General features: G+C 38.9%; 1 protein-coding gene and 1 long non-coding RNA gene across 6 annotated transcripts in view; both read left to right on the top strand.

The window, feature by feature from the left end:
* Positions 1 to 7,683, top strand: part of UBE3D (ubiquitin protein ligase E3D) — an 84,219-nt gene extending 76,536 nt beyond the window's left edge. For all 5 annotated transcript variants that reach the window (XR_016464453.1, XR_016464455.1, XR_016464454.1 and 2 more), the window contains one exon: positions 5,358 to 7,683. Coding sequence is in view for 1 of the 5 variants with exons in the window: in XM_031611210.2 (XP_031467070.2) it covers positions 5,358 to 5,378 (21 nt within the window). In the remaining 4 variants the exon portion in view is untranslated. The remainder of the gene's footprint in view (positions 1 to 5,357) is intronic.
* A 5,549-nt stretch (positions 7,684 to 13,232) lies between these two features.
* LOC149919125 (uncharacterized) lies at positions 13,233 to 18,506 on the top strand. The gene is made up of 3 exons (XR_016464793.1): positions 13,233 to 13,511; positions 14,478 to 14,625; positions 18,325 to 18,506. It is a non-coding gene; the product is annotated as an uncharacterized LOC149919125 (long non-coding RNA).
* Positions 18,507 to 21,526: the final 3,020 nt, after the last annotated feature.

Genomic DNA, 21,526 nt, shown 5'->3' on the forward strand with positions numbered 1-21,526 from the left:
TAAAACAAACTACAGTGTTATGAACCATGTGTGGTAGTGTTTAAAAATGAGTCTAAGGTTTGAAAGAAACAATTAACATAAAAAGTGTTTTATGCATTTAATGCTCAGACTAGAGCCTGGTGGTAGCCTTTTATTCTTTGGTGTGCAGCAGAAAAGCAAAAACAGAGTAGTCATATTTCAGGAAGGGCTTAGAGGTGTAGCAGGTAATTATCTTCTGAAACTGAAGCATGTGTAACTACTTTCTTCTCACTGTTTTCCTTTATAATTATGTAGGAGTAGACAGAAGTACAAGGGCTGCTCTGAAAGTAATGTCTCCTATTTTATTATGTTGGCCTACAAAGTCAGAGGCAGATGTTGGTGATATGGCAGTAGAGGCTGAACCTTCCTGCCGATTTTCCATTCCATGTTGTTGCTGTGTGACAAATGGCAGCTGAGGGGCAGTCTGACACAATGGTGTCTGACATGGAAGTGTGGATGAAGCAAAGGTGTGGCATTGAATTCCTGCATGCAGAAAAAAATTGCACCCATTGACATTCACTGACGCTTGCGTAATGTTTATGGAGATGAAAGAGTGAATGTGAGTGTAGTGAGGTGGTGGGTGGTGTGTTTCAGCAGTAGCAACACTGGGTCACCTCCACTGGTGCAGATAGTTACAAGTGTGGCATGCAGACTCTTGTTCATCATGGTGAAAATGCATGGTTGATAGGTGGTAACTACATTGAAAAACAGTGTTTTATTGCTGAGAGTTTGTTCTATCCAGTAGCGTTATTGTGCTCTTTTTATATCCGTTGTAGTTTCTGTGGCAACAAACATGAGGCATTTCTTTTGGAGCAACATATGTACAGTTCCCTCTCTTATACTGAAGGGAAATTCTGTTGTATATCTTATACTTACTTCTGTTTAATTGTTGGAAGAGACATAATTGTTAGAAATTGTGTCCTCAACTTTTAGAGGCATACAAAGGATCTTTTCTTATGCACAGTTCACTTAGTTTCTTTCCTCTAAAGGGAATACAAACAAGAACAGTTTTAAACTTGGGTGAGATCGAACTACTTTTCCTTTCCTTAGCTGAGAAAATAACTATCTTATGTTGCTACATATCCTCTGTCTATTGTCAGCTCCACAAAACAGATTTTATGCACTGGATTTCCTCCTCTACTCTGCTCGTGAGGCCCCATCTGGAATACCGTGTCCCAATGTGGAGCCCCCAGTACAAAAAAGACAGGGTGGGCAGCTGTTGGAGAGAGTCCAGAGGAAGGCCACAAAGATGATCAGGGGTCTGGAGCACCTCCCCTATGAAGACAGGCTGAGGGAGCTGGGCTTGTTCAGCCTGGAGAAAAGAAGGCTTTCGGATAACCTCATTGCAGCATTTCAGTACCTAAAGGGAGCCTACAAACAGGAGGGGAATCAACTCTTTGAAAGGGTTGATTAACTGCAGGACAAGGGGAAATGGTTTTAAGTTGAGAGAGGGAAGATTTAGGCTGGATGTCAGGGGGAAGTTCTTTACTGTGAGAGTGGTGAGGTGCTGGAACAGGCTGCCCAGAGAGCTTGTGGATGCCCCGTCCCTAGAGGGGTTCAAGGCCAGATTGGATGGGGCCCTGGGCAGCCTGGTCTAATATTAAACAGGGAGGTTGGTGACCCTGCATGTTGTAGGGGGGTTGGAGATTCATGATCCTTGAGGTCCCTTCCAACCCTGGCCATTCCGTGATTCTGTGATTTGCAGATTGCATTTCTGTAAAATTTATTGTTTCACTGCCTCTAGTCACGCTTCTGCTTCTCTTAAACTAGCCCGTTTGCCCAGTGTTAGCATTTTGGGGAGAGCAGATTTCTTTGCAGCAGCTTCTGCCATCTAGAACCATCCTCTTTTATTTCCCTAGTTTGTCAGGACTCCAGAGCTTTTCAAATATTTTCTGAAGTTATAACTTTTTTCTTTTACCTGTTACTCCTCGGGGTATGATTCTGTGACTCAGTGCCCTATTCAGTACTGTATGTCTTTATCCCACTGTTGTTTTCTGTGAGGTTTTTATCATAAGTAGTCAGGAAAATGATGAAATGCTCCATGAAAGTAAGTGTTATGAGAGAGATTCAGAACAACTGAAACCTATAACCCCATATCAACTTTCTCCCTACTGAGAAAAGAACACTGTCAGCCTCCATTTTGGTAGTTTTCAGCCTGGTGTACTTATTTGACCATGTAAGTTTGACCACGCTATCAAGTTGCTTTTCCTAAATTCTCAGCATCATTTTCACGTAGTATGGAGAATGCTTAAGCTTGATATTTTGCATTTTCCTGGGAAAGCTAAGAGAGCACAGTTTCTAGAACTGAATATTTTAGTTTGAATTTCTTAACTTACCCTGGTTCTAAAAGCTTTTAACAAAATTGTAGTTGTTTCATTGTTTATGAAAAGCATGACTTTGTGAGATACATCCTTTGTATGTCTGCGGTGCTCTATAGCTCCCACTCTAAAGATATTTCTTTAAAATGTTGAAAATGTGGAGTCTATGTTCATTCATTATGCAGCAATTTCTGGCACTACAGAAAATAACAGGGTGGATTGCTGCAATGCATTTGGTACTGTGACAAAATAAGGTGATCATCTTAAGGTGTACTGCAGAGGAAATGAAAAAATAACGTTACCTGTCATATAAGTAAGGATGCTGGAGTACAGAAGTCAGGTCTTAGCAGAGGTTTGCAACTAGCTATCTTGAGCCATTGAAAAAAAGGAAGCAGTATGTCGAGTTATGGGCAATATCAAGAACCTTGAATTAGAGAAGTGATTTTTATTCTTAACTTAGTGATATACCTCAATTTGTAGATCAGGTAGCTGTTGGGTACGTGATTTTTATTCTACAATGCAGTGGTTGCAGTGAAATACTGCATTTGTGAACTTCGCTAGAAGACTGTAGACTGGTATTGTCCATTTTGCAAAGAAAATATCCTGCTGAATGAAGAGCTGGGGGAAAAGCACTCCCTCCCACTTGTCCAATTCATAGATTTGTAATTTTGAAACCAGTGTACAGTCCAGTCTGTGTTGTCTTGAACATACACCAATCATATGTAATCATATAAACTCATATAAAATACAATAAAGGGAGCCATTTTACATGCTTCGTATTGAACTTTGGTTATGGAGGAACTTTGTAAGTTATTTACTTTGAGTAGTTTTCATCCTTGAACATCTTCATGTGTTGCAGGTGTTCTTTAAAGAGCTTACGATTTCCATGTGTTGACCCATTCTTTGTCAGCTCTGTCAACTTTACGAATGAGCTGATGTGCTTTTTCTCATTCGCATTGATATTAAGTGGAAATGCAGACACTGAAAAACAATTCCTTTAGACATTTTTCATTTTATTGGGCAGTAGAGGAGCCTAGAGGTTCAGGAAAACATTTTGTTGCAAATAATATTCTCAGAGGAATGAATAAGTGCATTTCATACACTATAAAATATAGCAAGTAGTCAAATTAAATAAATATATCCATTCTAATGATACCTCAGAAACAGGTACAAAAAGAGCCTATAGTCTTGGGCTTGAAAAAAAAAATGCTTAAAATCTTGTGACATGTATTAATATGTTTATTGTCTTTCTAGATTTTTTTTTAAATTCCTTTTTTAAAAAAACTTTTTTTCTGTTGTGGTTTAACTCAGCAGGCACCTAAACACAGCACAGCCTTTTGCTCACTCACCCCAATGGTTCCACCACACTATGAAGGGGGTGGCTCTTCCCTGCTGAGCAGCTGGCCTGATCCCAGGCGTGCTTCCATCACTCAGCAACAACCAAAACATCATTGTGCTATTGATGTTGTTGCAATTGAAACAAGGACATCTTCCTTGCAATGCAAGGGCAAATTTATGGCTCTGTCAAACTCAGTGTGAGTTTTGCCTATGACTTAATTTGGCCAGGATTTCCTTCCTAGTCTGTGTTACTTATAACTTCTCTGCATAGGTAAGAATTTAGTTTAATTGTATATCTGTCTCTGTTCATCTGAGTGAATAGATCATGAGAAAGGTGATAGGCACATTGGTTCTTCTTACAGTTTGTGTCTTTGAGGTTGGGAATCTTTGCCTAGTAGATGATAAATTACCACACAGGATGACCCATTTCAAGTCTTTACAACAACCTTTGGTTGAGCTGACAGGAATGTTTGTGCTGGAGCAGCTTGTTGGAAAGTGCTGATTAAACTGAATGAAAAAGCACAATGGGGAAGGTGTCAATGTGATGCTGAGTTTCCCAGGAAAATCTTAGACTTCCACCCTGACCAGCTGGCTGCATACTGGCCAGCTTTGCCTCCAGGCATTTCTGAAAATTTATGTTGTACATGAAAATCTTTTTCTCTGAATTTTTGTTCCACTTTGGAAGAACAGAATGATTCAGAAATATGGAAGCTTTTGTGGCTCTCTGTTGTCCTGTCTCTGTAAATAAACTCTTCCATGTAGTAACACGGCAGCTTTCTCAAAGGTACTGCTGGGATTGTTGGAGTCGAAAAAGTTATTTAGGAAGAGATGTGACTTGATTTTTACCATTCTAGACAAGAATTTCTGTTCCCATATCCCATTAGCACCTCATAGTTGTGTTATTTTAAATGTGAATCTTTTGTATGAATGATTTTCTGAGAATCCTCTTAAATATGTTCAAGCTTGCTTAATTTTTTACATCCCTCTATAGCAGACGTACAGCTCTCTGTTAAACACTCTTTGGCCATAGGATAGTTTTGTTTTTTCTTTGTTTACCCTCTGTTCACCCTGCTTGGTGATATTTTATGCTTTAATTTAGGTCCTTCTGGTTGATCATGCTTCCTGTATTCCTTGCTTACAGTATCAAGTAGACCAGTTATTGACTGTCAGTTCAGAAAATCGGAAGTGATAAGTAATTTTTTCACTTGAGTACAGTTGAAAAGTTCTTTGAGGAAAAAAAAGTGTCTCTATTCTTTTTCTCCTGTGTTTTTGTGTTTTTCAGGAGTCAGTTCTGTAACACGTTGTCTTTTTTATTTTGTCCTCACATGGTGGTATCTGTCCCATCTTTTTTTTAGTCCTTGTGATCTGCAAGATGTGGTGCTTGTTCCCAGTTCAATATCCGAAACAATTTCCTTGTCAGATAAGAATCCTGACATATGATTGTGTCTCCAGTCAGCAAACTACTTTCTGAGTTAGTATCTTTGGAGAGAGAAATGTTAGGCAAAAAAGTGGTTGGAAAAGTAACATTTCTAATATAGCATCTTCTCTCTCATCACACTAGTGGTCTTGGTTTTAAGTGAAAAGATTATTATAATATGTAATTTCAATTAAACATCTGTTTTTTTTTTTGTTATCCTGCATTGTTGAGACCAACCACCGTTCTGTTTTTGCTTCCTTTTATAGGTTGCCTTTCTGAAACTGTGAAGAACTCAGACACCTATGTGGGAAAACTCTCCTCAAATTCCCTTCCATCAGACATATACAGAAATTTTCCAGTGGTGTGACACCTAAAAGAAAATCTCCTGGCAATACAAAGCAGAATAAACTATGGCATGCATTATTCTTTCTATCTGGAAGAGATTCAAAGCCAAAAACAGAGTTAGCTTTTACATCCAGTACATTCTTCTGTTGTTATAAGAGTGACTGCTCACATCAAGCTGGACTAAGTTAAATGTAGTCAATACTACCTTTATCAGACAGTATTGGTAGTCCTAAAAAGACAGGCAGCAAAGAGGGGATCTAAAATATTTAATGTTATGGATGCTGAAGTGTGTTCTGTCCTTTCTTTGCTCTAATAAAGTTAGAAGGCCAAGCTGTCCTTTCTTTGCTCTAATAATAATGTTAGAAGGCCAAGTTTAAAATGCAAAATCTAGTTTTTGTTAAACTTGTATGTTTATCATGTTTATTATTTCTGCATTAATGTATACCTTCCTTCTTGTGAGTGAAGAAAGACCATGTTCATCTTAGTATTCCATATGTAATGTTTTGTGAAACTGATAATGTTTTGAAGGTTTTATGGTTGTTTGAAATAATTATTCCTTCAGCTTCAAAAAAGCGTATCCCCACGAGGGCTGGCTTTGCAGAAACTGCTGGAAATGAAAGATTATTGTGCATCTCTGCTCTTTGTGCTTACTTGCCTATCACAGGAGTGATGGTGTTTTTTCATTGGACACAGAATCTGTTACCATTTTTGTTTTTGGAGTGAGTTGGATTTCTTTGACTACCCAGAATATGACTGAGCAATTGCACAGAAATACTCCAACTTTAAAATCTTTTCCAGTCTGTTGAAATGGTTTTGCAAATATGGAGCTATCTTAGGTCACAAAATATGTGCTTTTGGGGTTAAGTCTCTGTCACATCCTGCTTCATTTGCTACTGTGGCAATACAGAGTAAATGTGACATTAGTATTGTATTTGGGAACAAGGAAAAGCCTTCTGGAGATGAAGAAACATGCATCAGTCACATCCTGCTGTACTCCTGCTGTGCCAGTGCTACATCTGGCTCAGGAAGCAAATCCTGAGGGAGCACCAAGCCCAGTACACCGATAACACTGAACCTTTTAGGAGCTTGCCTTCTGCCTGCATATACTTAAAGCTTCTTTTTTTTTTTTTTTTTTTTTTACCCTTGTGCATTGGTGTACAGGGTCTGACTGAGATGGAGTTAACAAGCTTTATAGCTACCATGCTGCAGGTTGGATTTGTGACTCCAACAGTGCAGATAACGCACTGCTGTTCTGGCTGCTGCCGAGGAGTGCTTGCACAGCACCAAGGCTGGGCCTTTTTATTTCCCCCTCTGCTCGCACCTTTCCCTCAGTGAACAGACTGCTGTTGAGCAGGAAGCTGGGAGAGACCACAGCAGAGACAGTGGTCTCAGCTGGCCATAGGATTTGGGTACATATGTAGCTTGCTTACCCTTAAAGCATGTAGGCAAACACCATGCAGATAGGAAACTGCTCCAGACAGTAGCTGGCTGCCAGCTGTTATTTTTGGGTTTGTTTTTTTTTTTTTTAAGAAAACATTTGATCCTACTTATTGCTTTTTCTGTTTTCCCCATTGTTTTGTAGCTGTTACACTGCATTTTTTTTTATGGCAGAAAGTATCTTTATTTTGCTTTCTGTAATGTCAAGTACAGCCTCGTTCTTAAAGCCGTAATAATAAATCAACTATGATGTTAGGAAGTACCCACTCACATTAACGGAGATAGATGTGCCTCCTCTACTAATGTGCAGTTTCCAAACAGTGTAAGGCAACGAGAAGCTATTTAAAATGTCAGCTTTAATTCTTACATTCTATCAAGTTACAAAGATTGCTATTGCAAAACACCTCCTATATGTTAGACGAGGGCTGTTCTCCATTAGCACCAATGGACAACAGTATTGCTCCTGTCATTAACGGGTCAAGTGTAGAGCTTGTTACCTTCTTTAAACAAGCTTGACCACTATAATGAACTGGGATAGCTAAGCTGTCGTACCAAATGAAGTCTCAATGTGGTTATTTTATCTCCAAAATTAGGCTGACTTTCTAGTTTAGTTTCAATCACTTCCACTGTAGGCTAGGATATACTGAATAATATCGACAAAAGGATTGATCCAGGGAGCCGTGCTGGTCTTGCACTGTGAGCTGAAGGGTGAGTTCTGTCTTGCCTCTGTTTCACTTTTTTATGTGGAAAACTTTGTTGATATAAGGAGCAGCTTTAATTAAAATTTACAATACATGTTTTTGCACTTAATGTTGGATTTGAATGCAAATGTGTTTCAGTAATTTTTTTCTGTTTTGCTGCCTTCGTTGTTGGTTGTCCAGAACATCACTATGGTTTCAGTTTTAGACTTTGCATTCTTTCATTTCTCTCCTAGCCAACTCTGTTCCGTTGTAAATGACAGATTTCTTGTTTGAGGTGCTGTGTTAGTTTATTTGCATTGTTCCTTTCAGTTCCCCTCCAACTTTTCCTTCAATCTTTTGTTGAAGCATTGCAAAGTCCTCAGATGGACAAGTTACAGAAACATTGCACATCCCTGTCTTCACTAGGCTTCTTCAGTTTCTTTCAAAATGGGCTGAATTGCCTCATGGCAGATGCCAGAGAGCTTTTAGCAATTTTCGCAGAATATTAGGAATTTTGCTGGTCCACATGCTATAGCCACTCATTAGCAACGTTGTATCTTCCAGTATCTTACTGTGACAGGCAAGTGTGATACTTCTGTTATTGCAGACAGCAGTTGCTGTGTTCAGATCTCATGGTGCTATAGTTCAAGAAAGTTAGATAGCATTCTTTTAATGATAACTATGAGGATTTGTCTAACTGCAAATTGTGTATAATGGCTCTTGCTTTGTTCCTATTCAGTTGTCTTACACATGGATTGCATTGGTCATTATATTAAATCCTCAGTAATAGATGTTCCTTCTGTCTGCTTGTATTCAATGATGATATAAATGCCTATCAATTTCTCATTGTAAATATTAGAAGACAGTTTATTTTATAATATAAAATGTCATTTTAACTTCTCTGTTTTTGATTACTTCTTCAAGGTTGTGAAGACTTCTGTTACGTCTTTTTCTGTGATAACAGAGGAGGATGTGGATGAGTTCTGTGTTTTGTTAGTGACAGCTCCAACAGCTAGGAGGTTGGAAAAGAGACTTTACACCTTAATTATTTACATATGCTAATTACACCCTGATTGGTTGGCTGTCTTTTGCTAGCATGTGTTTTCTTACTGGTCTGCCTGTATCATTGAGGGTTGGTTGTAGTTCTCCTGCCAGCGACAAGGTTATTTGCTCAACACTGCCAGTATGAAAAAGTCCCTAAGGACATAAGTTGAATTATACCCATTGGAGACAGACTGGTGAATAAGATACATCTGCCGTTCCTGTCATGTTTCATCAGCCAGCAATTATAAGCATGTGCAGGATAGAGACGAAGGGTCTTTTCTTCAGTTGGGTTGGTGTATATCCAGAAGTGTGGGACCAGATGTCTGAGAAAGTCCTGGGACAGACATGGAGTTAGTTGTTGTCATCATGGGAAGCCTCAGTCCATGTGGAAATGGAGTGGAAGGACAAGCTGTAGAACGGAGAAAGGATCTGTTGGAGTGCAAACAGAAGAAGGCCACAAAAATGATACAAGGGATAAAATGTCTAGAAGAACAGGCTGAGTGAGCTGGGGCTGTTCAGCCTGGAGAAGAGAAGGCATTGGCAAGATCTGAGATCAGCCTTTCAGTATCTAAAGGGGGAGAAGGGGAGCTATGAAAAGGAAGAGGACAGACACTAGCAGGGTCTGTTGTGAGAGGACAAGGGGAAATTGGGTACAGATTGCCCAGTGATGTGATGAATGCCCTGTTCCTGCAGATACTCAAGGTCAGGCTGGATGGGACTCTAAGCAACCTAGCTTATGACCTAAATGTAGGCATCCCTGTTAATTGCTAGGGAGTTGGATAGATGACCATTATGGGACTCTTACAACTCAAACAATTCTATGAATTAAGTGCTCTATCAGCTCTGCACAATACATTCCTAGATTTGTTGGATTATTGAGCGTATTCATGATGTAGTGGCTCTTCTCTCAGTTTCTTTATAAATATTGTCAGAGGTTTCTGTCTGTGACCAATAAGAAGTTATGATTTGGAATCTGTAATGATCCAATTGTATAGTTAGTGTCGTCTGTTTTCTCAGATTATCAGACTTGCTCTTTACTAGGCTTTGATTTACATGGATCTGTTGGGAGGGCGAGAGCAATCCTTTGTTTGAGCTTTAAAAGAAAATGAAGGTAGGGGACAATTTACAGCTTGTGCTTTGCTGCCAAAAAGGAAAACAGGGTTTTGTAAAATTGCTGGAACAAATATTCTCAAACACGTGACCAAAAATGAAAATATACTCAATCAAGAGCACTTTTTAAGTTGATGGCCATTGAGAAAAACGGGTGAGCTGTTGTTTTAATTGATTCAGAGTAATTATAAAAGTCATATTTTGCAGTTGAGATAAACAAACACAGCTCAACTGTTGCATATTGTCTTGTGTATGTGAAGAGCACTGTGCTCCCATCCACAAGGGCATCTGGGTCAGGTCTGGTAAGTTGGTGCTAGGTAAGCAAACAAGGCAAGAGGGAGCACAACAGAAGATTGGGAGCACAGCATGACAGAGGGCTCTGAAAGATGCTTTGGGATAACAATGGGCCTAAAGGAAATTATTTCCTGTCCTGAAAGATGCTTTTAGGTTGCTGCAAGCAGGAAAAGAAACATCGTGGTGGTTGGGAATTTTGGAAATGGCATTGTAGCTTATAAATTGAAACATTTACTTACCTCTTGTTTGTTAATTGTTTGTTTTGTTTTGTTTTGTTTTAAATGATCACACAAACTAAATTTTTTTTCATAGAATAATGCTGATACATTTTACATTTTCTCTAATTATCTCTGGATTTGGTATGGTATGCATTCCAATGTGCACCCTCATCGTTGTCAAAATTTTGATGCTTGCTCCACAAAAATCACCATTTGCACTAGAGTATATTAGTTTTCATTTAATATAGAAAATTTTTCTTTAAAGTAGAAACCAACGAAAATTTGTTGTTATAGTAACCAGTACACTACTATATAAGAAAGATCTTATACAGGCTATTTACTTTGTTGTGCAGATTTTTGTCTCTTGATGTACCAGACATGTGTTCCATAATTAGTATTAATCATTTTTACTTGGGCTGTAGAACATTGTTTTAAAGCATCTTCTAAAGAGATGGAATTCAGAACCTGCAGGACTTCTATCCCTTGAAGCCAGTCACCTGTTACTGCTGGCACTCTTCCATATGGTTATGTCTCATACATCTACTTTCATATCCTGATCCCACATAAATTCAATCAGTTTTTTTTTTTTTTTTTTTGTACTACTACACTTACTGGAAACCTGATCCAGAGCCTCATTTATCTGATAGAAATATGATTTCTGGTGTATCTTTGGCTAATTTATACCATTTTATTGTTGTTGTTGTGCCAGCAGCATTCTTTAATGTAGAAGTTAGTTTTCTTCTTGGACTCTTAAACATATTTCTGTGTTTGTGGAACAATCCTGTCTCCCCTCAGTGTATATTTTATTAATGGCTTCCTTCGCTAAAATAGATATTGTGTTTCACCAGATTCTGTCTGTTCTGGTTTGAAGTAATCTTCCTTGTGAAGGCAAGAACAAACTGTGCCAGCAGAATGACATTCACTTTGTAATTCCTTTGGGAACACTTTGCATTATATGTCAGAGCTTCTGTTTTTTCCACCTTTGCATCACACTGGTGGTTCACAACAAATTCTTCACTTCTGTTACCAACTGTGGTGACCTAAGGAATGCCATTATTCTTTGGCAGAAAATCCAATTATTTCATATGTGCACGACTCTTTGCTCTGGATGTTTGATCCTTTCTCAAATTGTCCTGATCCTCATCTTTATTAATGATGTTTCTGACTGCTGCATCATCAGCAAATGTTCTTAAAACATTTCTAGTGGACCGTGTCACTGTGCCATGGTCACTGTAAAAATGTTTAATAAGATTGGTTCATAGAAAAACCTACAATGCCCTCTGGGCCTGTTAATTCTCTTCTTAGTTCCCACAGAGAGATTTGCCTTGGGGTTTCCATTCAGACCTCAGCAGGAGTCAGGATCTCAATGCCACCATCTCAAGCCCTGTTCCAGTCTTCACCTACCATGCAGGAAAAGCCCTTCAGCTGTCATTAACAACCACTAGGGGTTCCTGACCATAAATGTGAAGTAGATGCTCTAGTAAATTAGTCCCCATCTGAGGAAAATATTATGTATAATATGTATTACATATTTTTACTTGCAGGTAAAAATATTTTGTTCTTATTTAGTTCTCTGTCACTGATCCAGTGGATATTTGGGCCTTTTTTTTTTTTAAATACTCCATACACAGTGAATTCTTGAATCTTTTATTAATTTAATATTTGATACAAAGAGAATGTCATTCCCATTATCAAATGCTTAAGCAAAAACCAAACTTTATATTCCCTCTCTCCTGATATGAATTTGATAATGAATCTGATGTTTACACACACTGTTGGTGAACTGAGATCAACGTACAGTGGTGAGAGATAGACACTGGTCAAATTCCAGTTGTCATTAATGGAAAACATTACTGTTCTAGAAGAGCTTAAATGCTTGATATTTTTGCCTTAATAGTTTTGTAGCTATCAAGTCTGACATATCTGAATAAGCATGCCTTGAAGGAGGAAGTTGAGTTTGTCATGACACAGAGTTTCCTCCATAGGTGGAGAGACCACAGTCACAGAATAGAATGATAGAATTGCTCAGGTTGGAAAAGATCTTAAAGATCATCAAGTCCAACCACAACTGAACTAAATGACAATGCCAACTTCTCTTGGGTGCATAAACCTCTTGCTGGATCATAACTCTCCACTATGCCTGGGTAATAAAGTAGTTTGACATAGTCTTTGAGTCCTAGAGTACTGAAATGTCTGATAGCTATGTTGGGTCTAGCTTTTTGGCTATCTTGAAGAGAACACTTGAGGTCTTTACTTACAGCTTCATTGAGCCGAGACAAAGAGACCAAGTCAGTTATCAGGCACATATTATTGCAGACCACGTTGAACAGCCAATGTCACTGCATTCCACTTGTGCTTGCCACCACAAACTGTTAACTATTTTGTCTTGCTTAAGCTCGGTTTCAAGTAACAATTCTGAGTAGTTATGTGTTTTGTATATTAAGATATATCATAGGCTATATTACCCTAATGTGTGCTCAACAATTGTGCACAAATCATCCACATCTGCAAAAGATAAACTAGATTATTTTTATTTATTAGTTTAATATGAACCCTTAATTAAAGATTATACGGTGATGCACAAAATGCAAATTTACTTCTGCTATTTTCTGCCTTGTAGTATTTTATCACATAATCCAAGTGTGGTTTTAAGTTTCTGATTAGAAACTTCCAAATAAACAAAAAGCATTAAGGAGTTGTGAGCTTATCGCATGTTTAGACACAGCTTCAGGAATTGTGCTCATTCCTTCAAATAGGAATATCTTGTACGTCTGATTTCATGAGGAATTCAAAACTAAAGGTCATGTAGAAACTGTCTTCATACTTAATTCATTGATAACAAAGCACAGTTTTGGCTCTTTATCCTTCTAATGAAATGGTGTTGCACACACTGCAGAACTCTGGTAATTTTATTTTACTGTAATTTCTTTAAAAAAAAAAAAAAAAAAAAAAAAAAAGGGCATGCTATAATGCACTGAGGTGTTTTAATAGAAAATTGAGGGCCAGTCTTCTCTCTATTTTCCAGATAACTTCTCTCCTTCTGTCTGTGCTGTTTTTTTTTGGTTTTTTTCCTTCAGAATTGTATTGCTTTGGTACTATCTCACTTCTGCAAAAGGCAATTTTGTTAAATGTATTCCCAGATGCTCTGATGAAGTTATAACTGTTTGGCAAAGGCTTGAAGACGACGGTGCTGCACTGAAAAATGAGCCTTGTCAACTGGAAACCAATTTGCGATCGTGAAACACGGACGCTATGGTCAACATTGTAATATCTCTTTGCCACACACTTTCAGGTACATCTTCTGTCGCGAGAGAGGTGTTACATGTCAGCAGCATGTATGGGCTCTGTCAACTTTTCTTCAACAAATTAGATCATAGTTTTTTTTCTGTTTCTCAGGAGTACAGCTTTGACTTTGTACTACTGGTTATCCATGGGTCTTGTGGCTGGCACTCTTGGGTTTGGGCACTGAGTTCTGTTCTTCCTTGCCCATCACTGATACACACTTAAAAATGGGAGAAAAGCACAAAGAAGTCATGAAATAGATGTTTACGGGAGAAAAAACATAAAATATCTTTTGAGGGTAAGCAATCAAGGGTTTCATAGATAAACATGAATTTGGCCTAGACTGTTTGTAAAACACTTTATCATATTCCATTCTAAGTTGCATGGTGTTTTGGTACGTATGTGAAGCTGTTGCTCCCAGAGTCTGCTAAGAGATGATATTTCCTTCCCTTAACTTGTAATGCATTTACCCTGACTGTGATTTATGTAGCTAGGAACAAGAACTGAAGCAGTTACTCAGGGGAGAGGAAGGGTTCCTTGTATACCAGAATTATTAAAACCTAAATCTTCATATCTTTAACCCAGAGGACAGCGTTTCAAAGGACAATGCCCTAAACCTGTTTGTATTTATTTATTAGTTTCACTACTGTGTTATTTCTACACTGTTGAATGACAGCTGATACTTTCCCATATTTTGTGAGATGCTGGGGTGTTTGTTGCAGTTGTTCAGTCCTGCAGACCAGCAGAGTGGCTGGGTATCTACAGCAAATATGGTTTAACCAATAAGCAATTAACTTATGCTGGCCTAGGAAATTATGTTTACTATTAAACTACATCAGTTTATTTATACTCTCACAGAGTTGGCATTAATATAGTATCCAGTGTTTGAGATGCACACAGCTTGTTTTGTTCTAATCCATCTATTAGAAGAACAAAAAGCTCTGATTATTCATTCCATGCGTTGCTTTGATGACAGATTTGGAACTTCCTGCCTTGGTGAAAGAGGCAAGGATTAGCATTAACAGTGGACTTCAGCCTCTGCCACCCAAATCTACTGCTTGCTGTGCACAAGGAGGAACAGCGCAGCTTTTACAAGGGATTCTACAAGAATCCCTTTCTCTGAGGTGGGTACAACATTACCAACTCATAGCCACACTCCAGATGCTCAGATAAATTGCCAGGGGTGTCATTTGTTTTAAAGGCAGCTGCTAAGACTTAGATCTGTCTTTCTTCATTGTCACCGACTGAGGACTGAAGGGTGACTTTCCAACCATGAACTGTTTTTGTTTAATCTGAGTATTGCTGTACACACTGATCCTACCTAGAACATGGGTTGCTGGAAAGAGTGTGTGATACAGGAAGATTTAGCAGAGGAACACCAGAGATGTTCTCTCACTTGTACAATTAGTATAAGAAAAGGTGTTGTGTATTTAATGATATTCCCTTGCTACTTGTGTACTCTACAGAAGAAACAGAACCTGAAGAGTAAGGCAGATACTAAAGCAAAAATGTAATTAACAGGTGAGAAAGTAAGAGGTTGAAGTCTATGGTGAGACCTGGGGCCTACTTGCATTCTCCTTAAGAACCTGCTGGCCTACTCGCTAGACTTTTTCCTTTTGTGCTATTGGTGTGCCGTGCAAATACTCTGATGCATGTGCAGCCTGGATCTCTTGCATCAGTAGGAACACTGTCTCCCTCCTGCTTCTGAAAGGAGTGGCAACTTCCCTGAGCTTTGGCCACTTTGTGCGAGAAATGGTCTGTAATTGCTGCACTAACTTTAAAAAAAAAAAAAAAAAAAAAAAAAAAAAAAAAAAAAAAAAAGTAATAATAACACATTTATAAATTATTTCAGAGGAAACTTTGAAAGATAACAAACAAGCGTGAAGGGGACCAAGAGAGAAGGAATAGAAGAACTGTATTAAGACTTCATTTCTTTCTGTTCTGCATGTAATGGTGCCAAAACAACATAATGCCCTTCTCTGTAGCAGAAAACATCTTTCAGACTGAATCTACTGTGCAGCCACTGTAAAGGAAGTTTAAACATACTTGAAATAGACTTACTAAAAGAGTTGTGAGCGGGCTCTGATTTCCAGCATTGGTGTTCAACTCCAAGGCATGCACAAGCATCCGGCACAGCAGGCGATCCCAAATCTGCCTGACTGCCACTTGTGTGGCTGTTGGTGCTGGATGCTTTCCTGTCCCTTCAGTGAGCTGAGGGCTTAGGGACTGCAAAGCACAGCTTTGTGGTATTCTAGGCTATCTGAGGCTCCCGTGGATGAAGGTCCATTGGAGCAGCGTCTCAGCTGTGCTCCTGACATGGTGCAGAAGCAGGGAGGCTCTGGGGATGCCTTTCTCACTCTTCCTGAAGGAACAGAGGGTGATGGAATTAACCAACGTGGGTACTGATATGCTTTTTCTTTAAATAGGAGCTTCAATTAAAGTAAGAGATACTTAGGGAAGTATAACAGCTCCCCATGCACCATTTAAAACCTGAAACAACTATAAACACTTGCAAGGCACTTTTCACAAGCTCTTGATAAATTGGGAAACAAAAGAGGAAAGGATATTAGAAGCTTAATTTTTTTTTAATGACTAATTTCACACTAAAAGTAGGGAAATTCCAATTAGAGGCAAAAATACTCAGTGTTAGGGGGGCAGCACTGAATGCTGGAATGTACCTGAGCTCCCAGCTGACAAAGAACTCATAATTTAGGGCCAATTTAGGTTGGCATGTATCCCCTTGTTGCTTTGAGGTACTTGAGTCTTACCCCAGTGTGGCTGAGACCATAAATGAGCCCTTGAGAAGCTATTTGCTACTGAGAACTCTTTCAGAGCCTTATCATTATTTAAGTTCCTTCCTGAATAACAAAGAGGCAAAGCAGTAGAGCAAAAAAGACTGGCAGGGACTGATCTGCTGTCATGAAACAATGCAATTGCCCAAAACTTAAGGGCTCCAACTTCGATGTTAGAGATAATGCTATCTGAATAAGTTTTTGTTGATGATGTTTAATTCCTGTAAACATTGGAAATCCAGAAATTTCAGAATATTAGTAGGCTGAATTGATCCAATTCCAACATAAAGCACCGTGTCATTCGTATGGAAGCTCCTGGTCACTGTTGGAGGCTTTCCATAACTGTCTGTCAGTGACTTTTTTCCCAGTCTAAGTAAATCAGATCACTGTGGCTGGACACTTGGGTAGTACAGGAGGTGTGTTACATCCAACTCTGACCTTCAAACACCACTGTATGTTGGGCACGTCTCCTCTGGTTAATGTGATAAATGAGGTTGCACTGGATAATTAAATCAATCTGCCTCATTAATGCCATACAGTTTCTGAATTTTTTTTCACTCTTTAGTGCTACAGATCACCTCCTGTATCTGCCTTTCTTAGATCAACATTTAATTTTGTCCCTCTTCTTTCTCAGCTCTCCATCTGCTTGAGAAATATATTTAGTACATCTAATAAGAGAATTGTTAAAAGGTAACCAGTAACACCTCCTACTTCCCCATTCAATTCATTTTCACCTGTTCACAAATGGAGGCCCTTCTGAGTCTTTGTTGGACTTAAGTTATAAACTTAACGGAAGTAACATTTTTGTTGAGTGTGTTATGAATTGTGTTAATGCAGGTAGAGAACAGGAGCTGAGGGATTTTTTTGTCAGCATTGTACGAAAGAATGTAAAGAATCCTACAAGAATTTTCACTCCCGCAGCACCTACAAGGATCTGAGTTAGGAATATGCCAAACAATATTGTCCCTATGCCTATTGTATGTGTCTCTGTGCTTCCACGTAATAGGAGGCTTCTTCTGTTCCCTCCTTGACTTTAGCCATATATTAAGTACCTAATAATAGAGGTTTAAATTCTTCCCATGAGAAACATGAAGAAAATGGCCTAACTCCCTCCTGGAAAACGTTGATTTTCTTGTTTATTTTTTCTTTTTCTTTTTTTTTTTTTCCAGTAAATCCCATTTTCAATACCACTTCAGAATAGAAACATAAATGTGTGTGTTCCCCCATTTTTTTTTCTTTTGTTTTTGTTAAATTCTTTTTATTTACAAGTTTTTTTTTCACATTCAAAGCATGAGATGAGGAAGCAATTCTCTTCACTGATAAGCATTTTTTTTCTTCCAGGAAAAGGCTTGGAAGAAATAGGTTTCTACAACAGCTAAACAAGATGAGACAAAAGAGACAAAAGAGAACAAGTGCCAAAGTTGTAGGCAACCCATAGCAGCAGTCCATGCCAGAATAGCTTGCTGAGATTCACATATGTGTTTTACTGGGGGAAAAACAATGTTGATTTGAATGCACTGAATACCAGTAATTCCCAAACAGAGAGCTTCCCACATCTAGGCAAACACCAAATCTGTTGTGGTTGCTCTGATACAACTGAGTTTATCCTCACATCCTAATGCACCTGTATCTGTTCTCATCCTTGGAGCATGTCAATGCTTCAGAATGCAGCCTGCTCCCCTTAGGACTCCAGTTTTGGTTTGTAATGAAGTGACAGAAAGATCCTTGAGTAGAAACCAAGATAGCTACCCTCTCTGTTCACCTTTTTAATAAGCACAGCCTATAACCACTAACCCTCGGTGGATGATTGCATCCAAAGCATCTTGTTCAGCATTTTATCTGGGTGCCTTGGGCAGGCAGCTGGCATCTGCTTGCAGGAGGCTGAGCCCAGAGCCCTAACACCTGCCTCTTCCTGCCTTCTTTGCACTATATATAGTAGGTATGTTAGTAAAAGGCCTTGATATAAGAGAAGTCCTCAGGATGTGTTGCTTCATCTACCACTAACTTGTCACATTGTGTCTCGTCCTGCAGGAATCTGGGTTGCGTTCAGAAATCCAGCTCATTATCCAGAGGTGGTGCAACGCGACATTCACCCGTCCTCTTTTTGCAGCTAATGGAGCTGTCAGTGCTGCTGTCACTCAGTTATCACCTTAGCCAGAAAGGCGGTGCAAGCCCTAAAGGAAACAGATCATCCCAAGAGCAGAGTATTGAAATAAAATTGACCCTTATTCAAATGTATGCATGAAATGAACTTTTCCCTTCGACTGTTGTTTGTAACAGGCTTGCTTTTCATTCTAAAGAGTTAAGGTGGGTTGAGAATATGTCATTTTTCAGGAAAATATCTGTTACAGGCTGTTCTGTTGTCAGTGTTTTGTGATATTTTCATGGCATATTTGGAAAAAAGATTTTCACCTCTGTCTTTTTCAGTTGCCTTAATCCCAGCACTCTCATCTCATTCAAGAGACAGTAATGACTGACTTCACTTGTTGCACTACATGTTTGTGCCAAGAACGTTTGTGAATGTTCTCACTGATTTTAAATATAAATCTCAGTACTGGGAGACACCTTCCCATCAAAAGCAATTGAGTCACCAAAGCAGGGAAGGAGAGGTTAAGCAGGTAAAGTGGCACCAGTCAAGAAGGTGCTGGTTGGCAAGTAAAGTGCAGGGGATGACAGCTGGGCTGACAAAATGACATTTGTATCTCTAGAGAAGTGAGACTTTCTTAATTTAACTGCGGAAGTGTCAAGATCATCTTCTGAGTGAGTTTGAAGCAAGTAAGTTTCAAATGGAAAGAAAGAAAGTTTCAAGAGGAAAAATTAAATATGCTCAGTGCCCCTGAAAATGGAATTCATTATAGAAGTAGGTGAGCTCTGTGGAGGAAACGTTTTTCTCTAACAAGAGCAGCCTACAACACGTGACACGTGAAGAAACAGAATCTCTGACATGTCAGGAGAGCATCTGAGTGGGATGTGGAACCAAAAAGACCTTTTGTAATTTCTCTTGTAAGCAGGTTCACTATGGTCTTCTTCTTTAGGCCTTGAAAAACCTTTATTCTGTTGGCCATTTTGGATGCTGTAAGAAAATACTTGAGTTTTGCTTTAACTCAGCGTTGAGCTGAAGTAGTTTGTCGAAGTTAATACATTCCTTACCTAATAGTCATCTGCAGAGGATACATCCCAGGAGTGAGGAGCTGGGGTCACCATCCCATTTGAAAGAGATGACTGCATAGACTTTATCAGAGTGCTGGGGAGACGCTGGGATGTTTCCCCAGTGCACTTGAGTCATGGTGGGTTTTTTTATTCCTCTCTGAAAGAGCAAACCTCCCTGTTAAGGGTGAGATTATCTTTTTCTAGCTCTTCCTTTTCTTACAAGCAGCTCTTGGTTTGCTGGGAATGCAAGTAGTTTACCAGCAGTCATGTCAGAAAGTTTGTTAGCATCATACTCCTTCTTTCATTCAGAAAGCAGCAAAGAAAATTATTGCTGCCATGTCCTGATCTGACCCAGCTGTACTACTTGTACTACAGAATCCTGCCTGCTAAACAAAAGAAATCTGTTCTATATTCATTACAAATCCAAAATGCAGGACCATACCAACCACTATGAAGAAAATTAATTTTCTCAGTCCAAACTAGGACACTCATTTAGGAAAGATGAGACATGGACTTTCTTCTTTTGCTACATATTTTCTACTTTGAAATCATACTTAGATATTTTCAGATGTTTATCTGTTGTGCATAATAAGATTGCAGTGGGAAGAGAAGTGGGTAATTGATTAGGTTTCTCAAGCAGGTCCTGAGACAGTGGAGTGATCATCTATTGATTCACAATGTATGGACTTCAGTTAGTAATAAATGAGGGAAGTGTACTGTTCCTTTCCAAACTCAATACAATGTACAATTTTCAGGTGTGACTTTGTGTTCTAGTGCATTCTGCTTGCAACAAATGCTACTGAAATGAATCAGCCCCTGGAGGAGATGCACAGGAAAGTAACGAGGCAAGGTAGGTGACAAGTGTCTAACTGAGAAGATTTTACTACCAATCACCACTAAATAAAGTGTCAGACCTGTCAGTGTGACCATCAGGCAGAGAAGTTAAAAGGTAACAAGGCAATCACTGTAGCTGACTTTTAAGTATATGTTCCAGTTCTTATCAAAAGTGGTTGTCATCATTCCCAGGATTCTTTACAGCAAAAAATAAAGAGGCTATATAAATGCTAGATTTCTTCCTCTAGAGATTTTTCAGTGACACTGAAAACTCGCTGTTGCCCAGATCCATTAGTGCAGTAGAGGCTGTGCACTTGAGAACAACATTCTTCCCCTGCCTATGTGCACTGGTTAGAAACTTAATGTGCAGTTCAGAGCACCCACTATCTGCAGTCTGTGGGCATGGCTTATTAGGGAGGCAATTACTAAAATCATTTCAGTGTTTACAACAGATATTCATAGTATGAGGCTTGAACTGAGCCCTAAAGCTCTTTGGTACCTTTGGAATCCTTACAGGATGGCCAATCTTTTTTTTTTTTTTTTTTTTTTTAATTAAAAGTTTTAATTTTGAATTTTTATGCAAATACTAATATGACAGAATTACAAAGGTTCATCTTTTTGCTGTGCAGTCACAAAACCCCAAATTATTGATATACGATAAATGTTACCAAGCTAATTTACTCTGAAGGATTGTAACTGAGCCCACTGAGTGTTTAGTCCCCTTCATTCCAGTCACTCTGTCTCCTATAGTTAGGGGACATACTCCTATCAAATTTGGCCAAAATGTCATGTTAGCACGTGGATATTTCACTTATTTTCTTGACCACAGCTGCCTTTTCTCCATCAAGACACAGTGCTGTTCTGTTATTATATCAGTGTTTATTCTATTTCCTCATTGTTTGTTCTGTTTCTTCTAAGGCTCTGCAGTCAGAACGATTATACTTCATTAGTGATGGCATTAAGGGGAAATTGTCAGGTCTGAAATGATCCGTTATTGAAGCAGTAGAAACTCCATGGCTTTGGTACATTTATCTTGGGCTTAAGCAATTAAGTTGCTCTGTAACAGCCAGATTTAGGATTTAGGGAACTTACTTTTGAAGCAGCTTGCTCGGGCTACTATTGGCAACAAGACAGATGGCAGTTCCCATAGAACACAGCAAAACTTGTATTCCTTACCAAGATCTCGCCTTCCAAAATAAACCTTGGCCAAGGAAACACAGGAGCTCTGTGTGTTTCTGCACTTGTTTCA

This window comes from Phasianus colchicus, chromosome 2 (genome assembly GCF_987193195.1).
Source record: "Phasianus colchicus chromosome 2, bPhaCol1.hap1.1, whole genome shotgun sequence".
In the NCBI taxonomy this organism is placed as follows: domain Eukaryota; kingdom Metazoa; phylum Chordata; class Aves; order Galliformes; family Phasianidae; genus Phasianus; species Phasianus colchicus.